At 37.3% G+C, this 20,899-nt stretch overlaps 1 protein-coding gene across 3 annotated transcripts in view; it reads right to left on the bottom strand.

The window, feature by feature from the left end:
* LOC126198992 (putative helicase mov-10-B.1) overlaps positions 1-20,899 on the bottom strand; it is a 418,198-nt gene that overhangs the window by 6,139 nt on the left and 391,160 nt on the right. For all 3 annotated transcript variants that reach the window (XM_049935664.1, XM_049935663.1, XM_049935665.1), the window contains one exon: positions 17,818-18,025. In XM_049935664.1, the coding sequence (XP_049791621.1) occupies positions 17,818-18,025 (208 nt within the window). The remainder of the gene's footprint in view (positions 1-17,817; positions 18,026-20,899) is intronic.

Below are 20,899 nucleotides of genomic sequence, written 5' to 3'. Positions count from 1 at the left end.
TGCACTTTCGGTGGCAAGTTAATTTTTTTAATGTCAGTGTTTTGTACCATTTCCATCCCTCCTATGGGGTGCATAGTTTATGTGCTTGCGTGAGTTTTAAAATTTTTAGTTTAAAGTAATCTGGTGTGTTGCAGATTTAAACCAGTGTAGTCTTTCAGAGGTTGTTGTGAGTGGTCGTGACTACGGCCGTGTCAAAAGGGAGTGTCGAGATTCTCAGCCTGAAAGCTCATACAGTCAAAAATTTGATATGTTTTCATCAGTTACCCACTGCCCACTGGCAACTACTTCCACACTCACATAGTGTGATTAAGTGTGTTAATGTTCTTAATGAATCACTAGTAAATAAAGCAATTCTTAAGAAAAGATTTTGAAAGTAAATTCACGGTTCATGAAGCAGTGAATGAAAATTTGTACCAAAGCTGGGATTTGAACCCAGGTCTGCTGTTCAGTATGCAGATATGCTAACCACTACATCATCCTGCCACACTGGCTTTGCACAATGCACAGAGTACCCTAGCATGCCTCCTTTCTAAATCTAAATTCCTGTTCAAGCTTGAAAAGGTCTCTGGAACCATATATTTTCATTTAACTAAGGCATCTATGTCTGGGCTTCAGGCAGGATCCCCAATTTCATTCAATGTTGAGGTGATATTCCAATACAGTTGGAGAGCCTCTGTAATGTTGTTTGAGTTTTGGGGGAACACCAGCTGGGTTCAGGGATGAATAGTGTTTGGACTGAGGAGGGAAGTGTGCTACGGTAGTCCGTGCACTTGTGCAAAGCCACTTTGCCATGATGGTGTAGCAGTTAGCACATCTGCCTTATGAGCAGGACATCCAGGTTCAAGTTCAATTCCAGCCTTGCTACACATTTTCATTCGTTGATGCAGTCTGCATGTATACATTATAGACATTTCAGGCTTGGAAAAGTCTCTGGAACTATATAGTTTCATCTTTTCATAATGTTTTTCACTTCAGTCAAATCTTGAATTTCCCACTTTTGCTGAAGTTGTTTGGTATCCAAGTGTGTTATGCCTATGCCAGGGACTACCCCTTTACTACAATTTAGGACTATGTGCAGCTCTGTAATTATAGCATACTCTGCTAGTGAATTTGCATTTAACAACTTGCCTACATAAGTTGTTCTTGCTGCCTTGACTATGAAAGTACCATTTCACAGCTTCAAAATAAATTCTGGTGACCCTGCTAATCCTTTCCACTCTTTTATTAATAATAAATACATTGTTTACCACTGAACATGGTCCTTCACAAAATTTATTTACAATAGTATTTGAAGACATCTCTGGTGGTCTAGCCATATGTCTCATGTTTCTTGAGTCTGATTACTACTCAACTAAACATCCAGGATCCACTGGTATTCCATAAGCAGCTAGTGAACTATAAGTCCATATAGACAGAGCATCACTTGCATGGGAAAGCATTACAAAACTGAAATGTGGCAGGTACCCCAGAGATTGCTCACTAAATAACCATATAACCTCAACACTCTAATGTCAGTTAGTTAGTTATGTGTTCCATTGATCAATCTCACAGTAACTGTTATGATGTGGAAAGTGTGATGTGCATTAAGAAAGGCACACCTGAAGCAAGGTTCTTCTTTGTTTTTCTAAGCTTCAAATTATTATTACCTACCCCATTCCCTTAAATGGCACAAAATGCATACATTATACCTATAGATTTATTTATTACTATTCAGGAATTCATGTATGGTATAGAAGGAGTTGTCAAGGAAACATGATTTAAATTTGTTTCTGAAACTATTACTGGTCCATGTTATTGAGAATAAAGTTCATTACTGAGTAAATGTACAGTGAGGCAGTTGTAAGAATTCCTAACCTTTTAAACAGATGCCTACAAGATGTGTGACTGTGAGCCACATTATCCTAACCAATTTCTTTTGAGCACTGAATACTTTTGCCTAAGTGTTGAGTTACCCCAAAATATTATTCTGTATGACATCGGAGAGTTAAAGTATGCAAAGTATGTTAGCTTACGAATTACTATATTCTCAAAATTGGCAATTATTCTGGTTGCAAAAGTTTCTGAACCTAGCCACTTGTGGAGGAGCTGTAACTTTTCCAAAGACATTATCTGTATCATTTTCACATGGAAGTTAAGAGATATTTTATAAAATTTGCACCAGTCTCATGATACATGCAGTTAAACCAAGATACTTGCTCCTTGGGGCACAGTATTCCACTGGCACACAGCATGGTGGTCACTGAACCATGCGCATAGCTCACATGTACAGAGAGCTAGTGATACTCACCAGTCCCCAGCTTGGGAAACCCAAGTTTGCCAAAATCAAACTCAGTCATACAAGACTGAGGTCCTCACCATTTGAAATTATACAAGAGGTGTATGTGGCATACCAAATGCCATGGATGTAGTGAACATTGCCCCTCCCTCCCCCCCAAAAAAAAACCTGGAGAAACTGCATTGATCTAAAAAGGAATTGTGATAGGAACTTACTTTTTTACCTAAAAAAACACAATGAAATACTTCCAGGGTGAGAAATTTTCTCATAAAGTTTCTCCATTGAATGACATAAAGGCACTTACTGATAGTGGAACACTGAGGATAGTCCTAAACTGTTGGTTCAGCAATGCGTCATGTAGATTAGAGCAGATTCAGATCTATATATACAACCATTTACAATGCAAAAATCAATTAGTGGAACAATTCAGCACGATTAATCCAGCATTTAGAAAGCAGTATGTTACTCCAGCAGGACACTGCTGGTACATTAGAACAGAGCAGCAAACATATATTTTACTACTGAAGAAGAATATTCCAATACTACATGAATGAAAACCTCACTTTTCCTATTTTTGTTCAGTAATATCTTATGGTATAAAGCTTCATAATATAATTATAATAATATGCTTTTGGGTATAAGGTCACATCATTAGGAAACACTAAAATCAACTAAAATGCTGACACTTTGACCTCCTTCCTGTCAATTATTTTCAGGATGACTAACTGCTGCATTATGCTGATGGTCTTCCTGTATATACTGTCTCAATTCAGTTGTCAGGTGGCTATAGAAATCACATACTGAGATGCCAATGGCCAATTCAGAGTAGAGATTGTTATGGAGAGGTGGCTGCATTGTAGGTTATTGCCTGTGCTACTCTGATAGATGACTGGTAGGCGATAGAAGATCTGCAGCTTGTACCCAGGGGTACTGCTTTCCTGCAGTGAGATGCTAATGCTACATTGCAGTTCTCTTGTGGTCGCTTGTTTATACTATTGAACGCGGTCATGTGGACCTGCTGGCTGACAAACAATACATGCAGTCTGACAGAATGGGATTGCTGGCAGCCAGGCCACTGGTCACTTGTAGCCATCCTCTCTGTTCATGCAGTTGGGGTGTTTAATTATTTCAATAGTTTCTCTGTTTCTCATTGCTGCATCCATGGCTGCTAAGCAAGCACATTACGTTCTTTAATATTAATAGATGGTCATAGTACTGGCGGTGTTCAGTTGTAGCTGATTTGTTGTGTTGTCCTAGTCACATGTGGCATTCATACTCCAACATGTGAGTGCTAATAGGTCTCTCAGTTTCACCAGTGTGGACTTTCACCACATTCACATTGAAGTTTGTAGATGCCTGAAGTGTGGAGATACTCTACACAATACTTTGTGGCCCTCAACAGATCAGGGATATTGCAGCCACTCTAGAATATTGGTTTAATTTTTACGCACTGAATCATCTTGCCTAGACAGCTGCTGATGCTTCTCAGGCTCTGGAATATTGGTTACTTCAGTTACTTTGTCTCTTTTGTTATCACTGTACTTCATAGCTTGTTGTATGTTCTTGTTGCTATATCCACTTACACGGGATATTGTCTTGAGCTCGTTCATTTCATGTTGCAGTTTGCGAGTATCACTAACATGGTAAGCTCATCAGTCAGCATATTTAGTGCAGCATAATATGTAATGGATGGCAGTACGACACACAATGCAGATATCTGTTGATGTATATAAGTTTCTAGTACACTTTATGTTGTTTGCCACTAGATGTTCTGAACATTTCAACATCCAGGTAAGAAATCATTCTACTATTTGCTTCTGAACATTTCAACATCCAGGTAAGAAATCATTCTACTATTTGCTATTTATGGCGTGATATTATACAGGGAAGACCATTAGCAGAGTCCAGCAGTTAGTCACCCTGAAGAGGATCACCGCAAAGATTGTCATGGGCATTTTAGTTGTTTCAGTGATTCGTTTTGATGTGGCCTAATATGCCAAAATGATTTTATTACACTGACTCTGGCCGCAGAAACCTATTAACTTATATGCTTCATAATTTGCTTGATTGGCACTCAATATGCACATTCCAGTTTCAGTTCTTGTCTAGACTTAGTCCTGGTAATTTAAAAGATTCCATTGCTGTTACGTTCTTATTCTTATGGCCTATTTTAATTTTCTGGCATTCTGATAGTTGGGTCCTGAGATTGTATTTTATTGCTCCTGTTGTCTACATAGCAGCTTATGACAAGCTGACAAGTCAGGTTATAAATATACAGGCTGAAAGTCATTTCAAGGCATACATATTTAAGCTTACAATAATACACTTTACACGTAAGTATTTATATAACACATTTCATAAACTTAAATATTCTTCAATGGAGTAAAAGCAGTGATGCTGTAAATATGACTTTAGAGATTTTCCAAATGTATTGACCTGAGTGATAGCCTTTATGTTTTCAGGAAGTTTGTTATAAAGCTTAACTCCCATGTGAAAAGTACCTTTTTGGCACAGTGCTGTGCTGATTTGAGTCATATGTAGTTTCTGTTTTGTCTGGTAAAGTGCTCATGTATATGACAGTTTTTTTGCAGTCTCCGGTCCTTGCCTATTACATTTAATTTAAAGAACAAAAGGGTTTCCATAATGTATACACATGGTAACGGAGGAATACCAGATTTCTTAAACAGGGGTTTACAAGAGTCTCTAGGCTTGCACCCAAACAAGATTCTAATGACCCTTTTTTGTAGTTTAAAAGTGCTATTAGCTGCTTTAGAGTTTCCCCAGAAGGTGACCCCATATCTAAGACGAGAATGAAAGTATGCATGATATGCATTCAATACTGTTTTCTCACTACAGCATGATTTTAATGAACAAAGAATTTCTGAGATGATCAGAGGCATTTATTTGTTAGTTCTGAAGGAGAGCATTGTCTAAAAGCTAAGCTACAAGTTCAAATTCTGGAATGAGCAGATTTGTTTTTGCTTTTTTAAAACTGCAGTTCAATAACAACAGTAACTAATTTAGAAGTAAAGGTAACAATTTACCAAATAGTAGTGGCATTGACTCAGCAACATACACATAAACAAGACTGAAATTTTGCAATCCTGTTTATGTGCCTGTTGATGGTTCAATACCTTTACTCTTTGCGGAGCTGCTATTTTTACTCCCAAATCATTTATATTCTACCAGAACATTCAACTACACATCATCCACCAATATAGTACCAGAAGGAGAAATGATTTACGCTGTCCACCACTCATTACACAGGAAAGAATGAGCTATTCACCCATAAAATTCTTTGTCCATTTATGCACAGGTGTCCATTACCTTCAAACAAAAACTTAAATCTTATTTTCTTGGCAACTTCTTTTACTCCATAAAAGAATTTTCGAATATGTAATACAATGATGTGTGCAATTTTACACAGAGTAAAGTACAAATTTCTAAATGAAATGCACACACACAAACACACACACACACACACACACACACACACAGTGATGTAAACTAGCCTAATGCACTGAGTGATCATAAGACAGTAACCCCATACAAATCTATTTATATGTAAATGTCATTTTTCATACATTGTTGCTTACATTTTATGTGTTTTTAATTTAACACAAAACTATGTAAATCTCATTTCCAATAGATCATGTGAGCAGATGAAAATCATACAAACATGGAAGTTATGTAGTTGTTGTGAACCAGTTACCTGAATATTTTAAAATACAGAAGCAGAAAGGAATGAATTCATAATTAAACAGACCCAATAAACCTTTATGGGCTTAAAAATGTCAGATTTTTTCAAAGTAAAAACTCTTGACCATCTTACCTTACAAAGAACGCAACAAAGCCAGCACAAAACCCAGTTAAGTACCATTTAACACTTTCAAATGCAGACATGCATATTTATAAAATTACAACAACAACAAAAATTGACCAGTGTCAGTGCTTTGATGTATCAATGGAGGTTGAACACTATTTAAAAAAAGGCATTTTACAACACACACACAAAAATCACAAACTCTGAAACATAACAGGTTTCAAAAAGCGAAGCTCTATAGTAAATTACTGCATCATATAAAATTAAATGAGTAGGCACTGTAAAACTGACAGTGGTTCTCAGTGATTATCTATAACAAAAATATTTTTGCAGATGAAATAAACTGGCCTACAAGTGATCTAAAAATAAAAATTTTAACTCTGAAGATATAAGCTTAGACAATAACATAGCCTAAAAACAAAATGAAAACTGAGCATTGTAAAATGTTAGTGAACATAAGGTAAAAGATAAAGCTATCCTCGACCTGAAGGTTGGCTTGAACATCATAGTGCTGTACAAGGCATGGCGTTACTGGAGATGATATTGTATGCCCCTGCCTTTCTACAACTAGGGGGTCATATAGTTTCATCTTAAGTTTAACAACATTCATTTGTCAATTCCCCACACCTATAAGTCCATTAGATGCATAAATTCTGAAACTCTTTCTGCCTTTAATTTACCATTTGTCAAACATTGATTGCGATCAGCTGTATAGGATAACTAATGGTGAGGTTTCTTCCAGAAAACCATGGATTACTGAAATAATTAAAATTTCTTACAGGACTAAGTGAGAATTACACGCCTCATTTAGAGTATCAAATGATATCTTTGAAATAACTAATTATCTACATCTACAACTATACTCTGCAAATCACTGTGAGGAGCATGGCAGAGGGTATGTCCCATTCCATTCACATATGGAGTGTGGGAAGAATTATTGTTCGAATGCCTCAGTGCACACAGTAATTATTATGATCTTATCCTCACAATCCCTATGTGAGCAATACATAGGGGATTGCAGCATATTCTAAGTGCAATCATTTAAAGCCAGTTCACAAAATAGACTTTCTTGAGACAGTTTACGTCTATGTTCAAGAATCTTCCAGTGCAGTTGCTTCAATATCTCTGTGCCTCTTTTCCATGGATGAAACAAACCTGTGACCATTCATGCAGCCATTCTCTGTATGTAGTCAATATCCCCTGTCAGTCATATCTGGTATGGGTCCCACATACTTGAGAAATATTCTAGAAATGGTCACACAAACGGTGTGTAAGCAATCTCCTTCGTAGATTGATTGCACTTCTCAGTATTCTACCAATAAACTGAAGTCTACCTCCTGCTTCACCCACAACTGAATCTATGTGATCACTCCATTTCATATCCCTCAAAGTATTACTCCCACATATTTGTATGAGTTGGCCAATCCCAACAGTGATTCACTGATATTACAGTCATAGGATACTATTTTGTTTTGTTTTGTTTTGTGGAGTGCAAAATTTTACATTTATGAACATTTAATGCAATTTGCCAACATCTGCACCATTTTGAAGTCTTGTCAAGATCTGACTGAATATTTATGCAGCTTCTTTCACATACTACTTCATTATAGACAAGTGCATTATCTGCCAAAAGCCTGACTTTACTTTTAATATTGTTTCCAAGGCCATAAGAAGGGTAGTTGAACTGATCCACAAAACTACCATCCAGTATCCTTGACACTGATTTGTTGTACAATCTTAGGACATTTTGAGCTCAGACATAATGAGTCTCTTGAGCAGCATGACCTCCTCAATGCCAACCAACAAGGGTTTCGAAAACACCAGTAATGTCTCCTGTCTCATTCACTATTGACTGGACACTGACTTTGGTACCACTAACAGCCTTTACATACAACCATAATTTCTTTGTGTTCTGCGAAAGGTCACTTGACAATGTGAACAGCAAGGGTCCCAACATACTTCCCTGGGGCACACCCGAATATGGGTGGCGATGACTCTCCATCCAAGATAACATGCTGTGTCCTCCCTACAAAAAAGTCCTCAATCCAGTCACAAGTTTCACTTGACAACCCATATGACCATACTTTTGACAATAAGTGTAATCATGGTACTGAGTCAAATGATTTTCAGAAATCAAGAAATACAGCATCTATCTGACTGTCCTGATCCAAAGCTTTCAGTATATCATGTGAGAAAAGTGTGAGTTGGGTTTCACATTACTAATGTTTTCAAAACCCTTGCTGGTTGGTATTGAGGAGGTCATGTTGTTCAAGAGACTCATTATGTTTGAGCTCAAATATGTTCTAAGATTCTACAACAAATCAGTGCCAAGGATATTGGACAGTAGTTTTGTGGATCACTTCTATTACCATTCTTATACACAGGTATACACACACACCTGTGTGATTTTCCAAGAACTGGGCATGTTTCGTTCTTCAATGAATCTACAATAGATTACAGATAGGAGAGGGGCTAACTCAGCCACAAATTCAGTATAGAATCTGACAGGGATTCCATCGGGGCCTGGAGCCTTGTTCAGTTTTAATGATTTCAGCTGTTTCTGAACACCACTGATACTAATATTGGTTTCACTCATTTTTTCAGTGGTATGAGGGTTAAACTAGGTCATTTCTCCTTGGTTTTTCTTTGTAAAGGAATATTTGAAAACAGAGTCAAGTGTTTCAGCTTTTGCTTTGCTACCCTCAATTTCATTTCCTGTCTCATTCACTATTGACTGGACACTAACTTTGGTACCACTAACAGCCTTTACATACAACCATAATTTCTTTGGGTTCTGTGAAAGACCACTTGACAATAGTCACTGAAGCCCTCATTCATTGCCCTCTTGACAAGTGAATGTGTTTCATTAAGCATCTCTCTGTCTATAGACCTATGCTTTGTTTTACACCTATCATAAATTACATATATTATAAACTGTATTGTAAAATTTTTAAAAGGTTGATAAACAAATCCACAAGCTTACATATTAAATCTGAAATTGATAACTCTAAGTACAAAATAAAAACAATCTGGAATGTTATGAAGAGAGAGCTTAGCAAGAGCAATAAGAACAGTAATACCACAGAGATAAGCTATAATGATAAGGTTGTATGTAATCCTGTAACAACGTCTAACACATTTAACAATCACTTCTTAACTGCAGCAAAACATTTACATTTTAAGGATTCCTTAATCACGGCCAATTATTACAAAGAGCTGTCTGCAACATTTATGTCCCAATTTGTACAATGTATATGACCCAATGACCATGAACCTTTCCAAAACAAAAGTAATATCCAACAAATGGGTCCCAGCTGGAGATGTGAAAGTCAAGGACAGTCTACTAGAAGAGGTCAGTGAATATGTCTACCTTGGCCAGATTATAAATATGAAGGGAGACATAAGGCCAGAAATCTATCGACGCATCAAGCTTGGCTGGCAAGCATTTGGGAAGAATTCAAAAGTATTCAGATCAAAAATGCCAGTAAATCTGAAGAAAGCAGTATTTGATCAATGCATTCTTCCTGTGATGACGTATGGCTGCGAGACATGGACACTGAACTCATTCACAAAAGGGAAACTTAGGACAGCACAGAGAGCCATGGAGAGATCAATGCTGGGCTATACAAGAAAGGATAGGAAAAGGGCAGATGACATCTGGTCTGTGACGAAGGTTAATGACATCTTAGAGAGAGTAGGTTCCTTGAAATGGCAGTGGGCTGGCCACGTTGCAAGAAGAAAAGACAACAGATGGACGAAGCTAGTACTGGAGTGGAGTCCGAGAGAGCACCGGAGGCCTAGAGGAAGACCACCAAACAGATGGGACAAAGCCATCAAGAAGATCGCTGGTAACACCTGGCAGAGAACTGCCTAAGACCATCCCACTTGGAGAAGACTTCTGAAAGCCTACCTGAATCCACAACTCGAAGAGGCCACATCATCTAATGATTGAATTGGCTGATGATGATGATGATGATGATATGACCCAATTTGTATAGCTCCAGTCACTATTAGTGAAGCTAAAAATATGATCAAGGCCTTAAAAAACAAAAATACTACAGGTGTTGATGGTATTTCATCTAAATCTCTAAAGCATTGGATTGATTGTATATGTCGCTGTGTGCCACGTTTTCCATGAATCTTTGCAGCGAGGTGCTGTCCCTGAGAGATTAAAGTGTGCTATTGTGAAATTACTTTTTAAGAAGAGTGACAAAACTAATTTATAAAACTTCCATCTAACATCTCTGGTAAGTTCCTTCTTAAAAATATCAGAGAAAATGTTGTATAAAACAATTGTAGACCACTTCAATATTCCCAACAACCTCAGTATTAGTAAATTTGATTTTAAAAAGATTCTTGAGTCAATAAATACCAAAATGTCACCTATTGAGATCGTTTGTGACACATCAAAGCATTTGACTGTGTAGACCACAACATTTCCTTAAGGAAGGCTGATTCTTGTGGTAGCATGATAGGTGAAATTGAATGACATCTGCACAATAGATACAAACATCGATCATATGAGACTCAACTCACACTTTCCTCATGTGACACACTGAAAGCTATAGATCAATGCAGACAGGTAATGCACTATTTCTTGATTTCCGAAGAACACTTGACTCGGTACCACACCCGAATCTATTGTCAAAAGTTCGATCATATGGGGTATCGATTGAAATTTGTGATGAGACTGAGGACTGATTGCCAGGGAGAACAAAGCATGTTATCTTGGATAGAGAGCCATCGTCAGATGTAGAAGTAACTTTGGGTGTGCTCCAGGGCAGTGTGTTGGGATCATTGCTGTTCATGTTGTACATTAATGACTCTGCAGACAATATTGATAGTAACCTCAGACTCCTTGCAGATGATGCCATTATTTATAATGAAGTACTGTCTGAAAGAAGCTGCACAAATATTGTCAGATCTTGATAAAATTTCAAAGTAATGCAAAGATGGCAACTTGCTTCAAATGTTCAGAAATGTAAAATTATGCACTTCAAAAAATGAAAAAATGTGGTATCTTATGGCTATAATGTCAATGAGTCACAGTTGGAATTGGTCAACTCATACAAATACCTAGGTGTAACTCTTTGTAGGGATATGAAATGGTCTGATCACATAGGCTTACTTGTGGGTAAAGCAGGTGGTAGACTTTGGTTTACTGGTATAATACTGAGGAAGGGCAAGCTGTCTGCAAAGGAGATAGCTTACAATTCACTCATCCAACCCATTCTAGCCTATTGCTCAAGTGTGTGGGATCCATGCCAAATAGGACTAACAGGGGCTATTGAAAATACATAGAAGGGCAGCACAAATCGTCATAGGTTTGTTTGACTCATGGGAGAGCATGACAGAGATTCTGAAGAAACTGAACTGGCGGACTCTTGAAGACAGATGTAAACTATTACAAGAAAGTCTACCAATATAGCTTCAAGAATCATTTGGAACTGATGACTCTAGGAATACACTACAACCCCCTATATGTCTTTCAAACAGGGGTTGTGAGTACAAAATTAAAATAATTAACGCATGCACAAAAGCATTCAAACAATCATACTTCCTGTGCTCCATACGTGAATCGAATGGGAAGAAACCCTAATAACTGGTACAACAGGGTGTAGTCTCTGCCATGCACTTCAAAGCAAAGCACTCATCCAATGCATTCTAGCATATTGCTCAAGCGTGTGGGATCCATGCCAAATAGGACTAACAGGGGATGTTGAACATATACATAGAAGGGCAACACAAATCATCATAGGTTTGTTTGACTCATGGGAGTTTGCAGAGTATGGATGTAGACATAGATACAGAATAGAAAGCAGAAGGTGATTCTTAATGGTTCTGATGGCTGTCCTGTTTCATCTGACTGGGGCACACTAGAATGTAAGAGTGCCACAAGCATCATTTGTGGCGTTTACTGTTTCCTATCTTCATCAATAGCCTCCCACTATGTACAAACACCAAGAAAAAATTTACGTTTTTTGCTAATGGCACTACTATTCTCCTTGAACGCCATGCTATCACTAACCTACAAAACATTTTACACTGGTTTAAGTCCGATGGATTAACTCTACATATTGAAAAAACTCAATATAACCAATTTTATGCATCACAGTAATCCTCTTGAACTGTGACGGCCAAAATATATTACATGGTGAGCCTTTTAAATTCCTGGCCATTCTAATTGATGTCAAGCTAAACTGATCTCTGCATATTCTACATCTTCATGAAAGACTTAGTCTGGGAATTTAATACTCTTCGTGTAATTAGCCCTGTTGGTGGTATGAATGCTATCAAAGGTGCTTATTTTGTTTTTACTCTATCAGGTGATATGGTATAGCTATTTGAGGTAATCAGCCTTTAGCTGAAAATTCTTTAGTGTATATAAAAAAAATAAAGAGTTAAAATCATGAGTGGTGTTCATCTAACATATTCTTGCAGAAACCTGTTCTGTAAGATCCAAATAATAATCACCATGTCTCAATACTTATTTTCTTTGACGATTTTTGTCTCTACTAAGCATTCTTTTTTTAAAACCAGTATTTCATTCCATGACCACAAAAACATGGTGTATGTTAAATGATTTATATAGAGATCTAAACAATGTAAGTCTTGTGCAAAAAAGTGTTCATTATTCTGCCAAAAAAGTGAATGGAAATCCACATTAATGTCTTGCCTTGTCTTAAATCCAGATTAAGAAAATACCTTATTGATAAATCCTTTATGAGTAGCTGCAGACAAATCAATGGTTGTTTGTGCAAATTTGTATCTTCTCTTGTATTTATATTTTGAGACTTCATACTAATAATGTGTTAAACATTACTTATATTCCTTGTTTAAGATGAATAATGTGTAAATATTCTTTTTCTGTACCTAAAGTTATTTTCAGTAATTGATGTCATGGCTACCTAAACTATATCTTCTTAATGTTGCTCCAACCTCCATGCTTACGCAACAATTTAATAATTTTTTATTATTGTAAAAGTTTATATTGTATCTCTATAAAAATATAAAACTGACTCATTTAACAGCCATAGGATACATCACAATACTGTTTCATCGAATTTGTAACAAATAAATAAAGAAAATAAAACATGGACTATGCAATCCAGTTACTGCTTAAAAATTAAATGATTCTGTGAACAAATTTATTTTAAGAAAAAGTTTATTATTGCTGTATGATATATATGACTGAGACATAGTTTTGATCTCTTACTGGACGTGTACACCTTTGAAATACCAATCGAATTTAATTATATAACAATGAAAATAATCAATTATTGATAATATAAAGCAAATGGATGGATAAAAATGTAATCACGAAGCAGCAGTAGCGGAACACACACACACAAAAGGCTTTAACTTTTACAAGCTTTCAGAGCCAGTGTGTGACGAAGCAAGTGGGACATTTTTACTTCCCCTCTTGTTTTGCCATCTGCTTACTTAAATTCGTTTTTTCAATTTTAACTAATTACATTAAAATACGTGAATATAATCTGCATTTCCATAAAAGAGAAAGGCTGGCCCTTAGTTTTAAAGAATATAACACCAGATCTAATTTTGTGCTTATTTTTAGGTTTGTAATTGATTTTCTAATTTAATTTGACTACTCCTAGTTAGTATCGTTTGTTATAGGGTGAAATCAATAATTGATTTTTAACTTAAATTCTATTGTTAACGTATACAGAAATGTAAATTCTGTGCTAATTATAAACATTTGGAGGAACAACCAACAGTATTCTTAAAGGATTTATTTGGCTCTATTCGAAAACATGTTAGCAAACCCAGCCCTTAATTAATTCCAAAGTAATTAACAGTTTTGTCAAAAGTATAGTTTGCGTAACTATATATGTTGATTTCATGATTTAATCAAATATTTCGGCCTAACCCTTGCAGTAGAAGAAAAGGTTAAAAAAATGGAATTTTTTGACGTATTCAGCTAATTTAATGAGTTAAGTTTTAATTGTAATTTCTGTAAATTTAACTTCAAACAATGTGTAGTTTCAGAATCTATTATTGCGATGAAATGTAATGACCCAATTTTTGGTCATGAGACAGTCAGTCCACGGCCGAGTTTCAGACGAGAAACCTGTGCTGGTTAGAACAACAACAATGCTTCAACTTAACTTGAAACAAGTGTTACACAATTAGGCCGTGTGTTAAAACAATGACACTCTCTGCTCCATATGTACCTTTATATTCTTCAAGAACTGTGAACTTTGTGGTTAGATTTTCACTGCTTGAAGATGTTCAACAATAAAAGATTGTAGCAGCATGTGGATGTTCACCTGAAAACTTTTAATGAGGCTTATCAATAGTTAAACAATAGTGCACTGGCCATATTAAATGTGTATATGGGGGGTTGTGAAAAGTGAAAGTAAACATCTGTGAAATGCATATGTGCATCTTTCAGCTACATCATTCAAAGTAGTCAGTGTTTACTTCCCAATTCCATTTTTCAGCCAGTGTAACAACGCAGTACGTCGACACCGAGGACAACAAATGAAGAAAATAAAGTAGGTGAACTGCTCCTTCTTATGGAAGAAGAGATGAAGAGGAAGGAAGTGAAGAAAAAGGACTGGAGAGGTTTAGGGAAAGGGGTGCAGTTTAGAAAAGTCTCCCAGAACCCCAGGTTGGGGTAGACTTGTTGGATGGGATGAGAAGGAAAGGGGATTGCACTAGATGAGATTTGAAAACTGAGAGCTTAAAGATGGAAGACAGGGTAATATGCAAGAGAGGGATTGCTACTAAAACATCATGCACAAGTTAATAAGAATGAAACGCTAAGTGCATTGTATGTAACAGAGGTGGAAGGGAGGGGGGGGGGGGGCGGCGAAAATTAGGTAAGTCAGAAAATGAAAGATGTAGAAAACTAAAAAGTAGTGAAGAAAGGAGTAGTTACTGTGAATAAATGCTGAGATGGAAGGAATTAATGTAAATTAAGGCCAGATGGGTGGCGAGAATGAAGGACATGCTGTAGTGCTAATTCCCACCAGCAGAATTCTGGGAAACTGGTATCTGGGTGAAGAATCCAGATCACACGTACGGTGAAACAGGCACTGAGGTCATGACTATCATATTGTACAGCATGCTCTGTGAGAGGATATTGTGTGTTGCCCGTATTGCACCCTCTGCCTATGCCCACTCATCTTGACTGATAACTGAGTGCTAGTCATGCCAATGTAAAAGGCTGAACAGTGTTTACATAACAGTTGGTATATGACATGTGTCGTTTGACAGGTGGCTCTCCCTTTGACAGTATATGTTTCGCCAGTTACAGGACTGGAACAGGCGTTCGTATGAGGGTGCATAGGGCAAGCCTTGCAGTGAGGACAGTCAAAGGGGTAGGAGCCATAGGGTAGGGAGATGGGCACAGAAGGAGCATAGGGTCTGACAAGGATATTGCAGAGACTGGGAGGGCAGTGGAAAGATATTCTATGAATAGTGGGCAAAATCTCAGACAGAATGGATCTCATTTCAGGACATTATTTTAGGAAATCAGGTGTCCCCCCCCCCCCCCCCCCCCACTTGTTAGTAGGTTTGATGTGGACAGAAGTGTGTAGATGGTCTTCGGTGAGGATGAGGTCCTCAAGGAAAGTGCCACGGGATTCAGAATAGGACCATTTTCTAGCTTGTCTGATATTCATGCTCATCCCACTCCCACCACACACCTTGCTTGTCACCACTGATGCCATCTTCCTCTGTATCAGAAACCCCCCCCCCCCCCCCCTCCCACACACACACATGATCTGTACACTGCTGAACATTTTCTCAGTCAAAGCCCACCTGATTCCAAGCCTTTTACATCCTTCCTGCTCATCTTAATCAACTTTATAGTTAACAACAATTAATCTGCCTTTGAGGGGAACAGATCAGGGGTATGGCAAAGGGAACCAGGATGTCTCCTTGCAATGCCAACCTTTTCACGAGTCACTTGGAGGGGACTTTTCTGGCATTGACCTGTTAAAATTCCTGGAATCTCTAAATACCTCCTCCCAATTAAACTTCACATGGTCCAATTCCAAATCCCATGCTACTTTCCTGGAGGTTGATCTCATCCTCACCAAAGGCCAGCTACACACATCCATCCACATCAAACCTACTAACAAACAACAATACTTACATTCTGACAGTTGCCATCCTTAGCTAAAATCATGCCCTGAAATGAGATCCAATCTCTCTGAGATTTTGCCCCCCACACCTAGAATAACTTTTTGTCACCCTCCCAATCTCCGCAATACCTTTGTCAGATCCTATGCTTCTTCTACACCCATCTCCCTACACTATGGCTCCTACCCCTGTGACAATGTCCCTGCTGCAAGACTTGCCCTATGCACCCTTGTACCACCACCTATTCCTACCCTACTGGCAAAACATGCACTATCAAAGGGAGAACCACCTGTGAAACAACACGTCAAATACCAGCTGTTATGTAAACACTGTTCAACCTTTTACATCAGCATGACTACCATCTCAGGTTTTCAAATCTCATCTGGTGCAGTCCCCAACAATCAGTCTTTCCTTCCCATCCCATCTGGGAAGTCTCCCCTGACCTGAGGTTCTGGGTGACTTTTCTAAACTGTACCCCTTTTCCTAAATCTCTCCAGTCGCTTTCTTTCACCCCTCTTCCTTCCCCTTCAGATCTGCCAGAGGAAGCAGGGAGCCACTGGCTCTGAAAGCTTGTAAAAGTTAAGGCCTTTTGTGTGTGTGTTCCCCTGCCATCACTTTGTGAGTAGATTTTTTATCTATACATTTACATTTAACTTAATGATAGTTAAATACTATTAGGATTTAAAATTTCTGTATATTGATTACCTATTTAAACAGATGTTTATTGTATTTTATTTTTTAAATCTTAATTTGCTCATTATTTGTGACCAACACTGCCAGACATGATGGTCATGTAAGCCTGAGGTGTGCTTGCTTGTGGAAACGAATGTGTGTGTGTTCCTCTTTATTTTTCTGATGAAGGCTCTGGCCAAAAGCTAATGTGTAAGTGTCTTTTAACTGTTCCTGTTTGCAATTTAATGTGTCATCTTTACAGTAAGTAGCAATCTATCTTTCAACACATTGTTGATAAAAAGTTGCATATGTCATACAAACTCTTCATAAACTAAATATGTACGAGATCTTAACAACAACATGCAACCGCATCACTATATACTACTTGTGCTTACTAAGTTTAAATTTAACAATGTAAAATTAACAGAAAATCTGTTACATAGCGAAAACTTGCTGCTTGCTCAGTTTTGTTAAGCAGTTGCTGTATGAACCTGTTAATGAAATGCATGAGTCTTTTACAGTGTACTGTTGGTAAACATTGTGTGTTGTACAGCTCTAGTGACCATCATGGCACCATGTACAGTCCAAAACATCATTATACTAATTTGTCACATATCGTATAAACTGATTCATGGACCAATAAAATGCAATATAATACACCTGACATGGAATACCCTCAGTTTTATTTATTTTCAGTCTGATGAACATTACAGAGCTCTTTGCTGACAATAATACTTATACATTTTCAAATATGCTGAAATATTTCCAAAAGATACTATGCGATAAAATATGCTATCTTCACTCCTTCAAACAATTTATTATCCAAATTAGAGCACATCCTTCTGTGGCTTCTTCCCTATGTAACTACTTCATAAGTCATGTACCATAAAATAAGTTAAACTATCAAAATATAAGTTATACTGCATAATATTCTTACCCAGACTGAGGCCTGCAATATCTAACCCATTGTTCTCATCATCATTAATGGGTTTCTCTTCCTGTGGCTGATATTTACAACCTGTATATGCACCATTTTTACGACAAAATTCAAGAAGACTCTTCCAAGATCGATCATACTGAAGGACATTAGGGTTACCAACAACAATCAGCAACGCTTTTGCACGAGTCACAGCCACATTGAATCTCTGCAATTAAACATTTTCTTGCTAGTGTCGATATTTATATAATTGTAGCCATCCAAGAAAACTATTAGTGATAGTCATAAGATTCACTATGTTACTGATAATTACAAAACACACTTCACTATAAATCTTGAAATTTTGATTTAATTAATTAGCAAATAAACATTGAAACAATACATCTAAATAAAAATAAAAGTAACTTAGAAGTAAGAAGAGACAACATTATTATTCTTCATTTGGCATTTAATTTTGCTCTTGATACTTCTTGTCAGAAAGATTCACATGGAAATGATAGTATTCCATAAGAATAATGTGATCTCAGCAGAATGGGTAGTGTCTTGGACAGCAGTTATTAGATGGAAATAAAAAAAAACTAAAACTAGTGCAATGGAATGCAGATGCATGAAATCAGGTCATGGTGAAAGAATTAGATTGGGAAATGAGACACTAAAAACAGTCAATGAGTTTTACTATTTTTGTAGTGATGATTACCAAAGTGGAGAGGATATAAAATGCAGACTGTCAGTAGCAAGAAACACATTTCTGAAAATGAGAAATTTGTTAATACAGAATATAAATTTCAATGTTAGGAAGTCTTTTCTCAAAGTATAAATATGGAGTGTAGTGTTGTAGGGAACTGAAATGTGGATAATAAACAGTTCAGACATTAAGAGAACAGAAGCTTTCGAAATACGTTGTTACAGAAGAATACTGATGAGCAGATTGAATAACTAATGAAGAGGTACTAAATCAAACTGGGAGAATAGAAATTTGCAGCACAACTAGATTAAAAGAAGGAATTGCTTGATTGGTCACATCATGATACAACAAAGAATTATCAATTTGGTAACAGAAGGAAGATGGGGAAGGGAGGGGTATAAGGACTGTTGAGGGAGACCAAGGCTCAAATACAATAAGCAGGTTCAAATGGATGTAGGTTGTTGTAGTTGTCGAAAGACGAAGAGACTTGCACAGGGTAGACAACCATGAAGAGCTGCATCAAACCAATCTCAGGGCTGAAGACCACAACAACAACAATATGATATCACAGGCAAGAGAAAAGTTTCAGTTATTATGAGAAGCAGCAGGCAGTTAAATTGTCAAATCCAAGAAAAATGAATAAAGATGGAAACAGCAAGCAAATAACAGCATTTGTATACTCTAAGGAAGAAAGGAGAAAACATGGAGAAGAAAGTGGAAGGGAATTGTGGAGTGGAAGAAGAGATAGTATAAGAAAAGTAGCAACAAGTAACAGAAGAAAGAAGCTAGGGTAAACTACTATACGATTCAGATGAGCAACTAAGCTTCAAGAATAAGTACAAATCTAACTATAAAATTTTCACATCTGTAAGTGCATATTGTACATACAAAATACCGAGTTCCAGCACAGTTCAGATTCCCCATTTAACTGGCGGCCTCTTGTAATTATGAGTGAGATGGTGTTCACATCAAGAGGAAGAAAAAGTGTGCCATTAAGTAATAGTAAGGCTGGCCACGATGCAATACAGAGCCACTCCTTACAATGTGGTATACTGCCCTTTTATATTTTCTTATTTTCTTGTTATATAGAAAGCATATTTAAATTGTTAATACTGTGTGGAAAAACACTGCCAAAATGTGAGGCTATGGCTATTTTCAACTACTGAAAGTTACTGGTATTTAAAAAGAGAAGAGACAGGGACATGTCAGACTGAGGTCAGAATTAACACCAATGCAATATTTTGTTACACTTGCACCAAATATGTCTTCCGTTTAGCATTTGTGTGACATATTCAAGCTTTGTTAGAGCAAAAGAAAGCTGCAATGTAATTTTAGGTACGCACTGCAGCCATTATAAATGAGGCACAGACTAAGGCACTGTGAGCTTACCATAAAGATGCTGAATCCCATGAAGTCTAATATTGTGTACTATGAGAAACACAGCAAAATTCAGTTTGAAACATAATAAGTAAGAGAAGGTTAAAAAAAATCATGGACCAACATAAGGATGAAAAACATTTTATATGTTGTGATGGCATATCATGTAATAAAGGAAAATGGATTGGATGGAAGTAGAAAGTGATACCATTCTGTCCCAATTTACTATGAAGACTTTAAGACAATTCCCAAAGAGTAATAGAGAAGGATTCTGATAGAGATCCAGATTAATAAATGGAGCCCTGGAAGGTGGCAAGATGAGAGGATTTGTTGGAGAATAAGTTCCCATCTGTTAAGTTCAGGAAAGCTAGTGATGTTGGAAGGATTCAAAAAGTAAGTGGTATAGAACACACACTGTGTAGTCCTAAACCATAGACTGTACACAGACCAGCACAGTGCCACAAAAGGGCATCAAGTAGGTGCTAACCCATGCACCAATGGAAAGAGTGGGCAGCGTCACACCTGCACAAAGACAGAGTTCAACACCCCCTGTCAACACTGATTTAACCAGGTGCCCATTGCTAGTCAGCTGCAGTTCGGTCGCAGGCTGCAAGGACATCAGTACTGAATAATAGGGAGACATTACTTAGCCTGCGTTTTGTGAGTAGTAATAGAGCCTACAGTACTTGCATGCAGGAGGCAAAGGAATCAAGAGAGGTTAAGCTTCCATTCTTTTTTTGAAACAAATAGTTCAACTAATCTTCAAGTGTTTAGTACAGATGATTTTGGATTCCTGCCACCAGCCACCACAACTTCTCTCCTTCCTTGTTTCTGTCAGTGTGCTTTCTCCCTCAACACCTGGCACAACACATGCAGTTAAATCATTTCCAGACAGCAGGTCTTACAATTAAGAGGGTGGGGAAGCTGGATACTATGTGAACAGTCACTTGGAAGTTAGTATGTAGCACAAAAGGTGCGAGGGAGGAGGGTAGTGGAGCTATGGGGTCCAAACACCAAACT

Source organism: Schistocerca nitens, chromosome 8 (genome assembly GCF_023898315.1).
Source record: "Schistocerca nitens isolate TAMUIC-IGC-003100 chromosome 8, iqSchNite1.1, whole genome shotgun sequence".
Taxonomy (NCBI): Eukaryota; Metazoa; Arthropoda; class Insecta; order Orthoptera; family Acrididae; genus Schistocerca; species Schistocerca nitens.
This window is presented reverse-complemented; position numbering and strand designations above follow the sequence as displayed.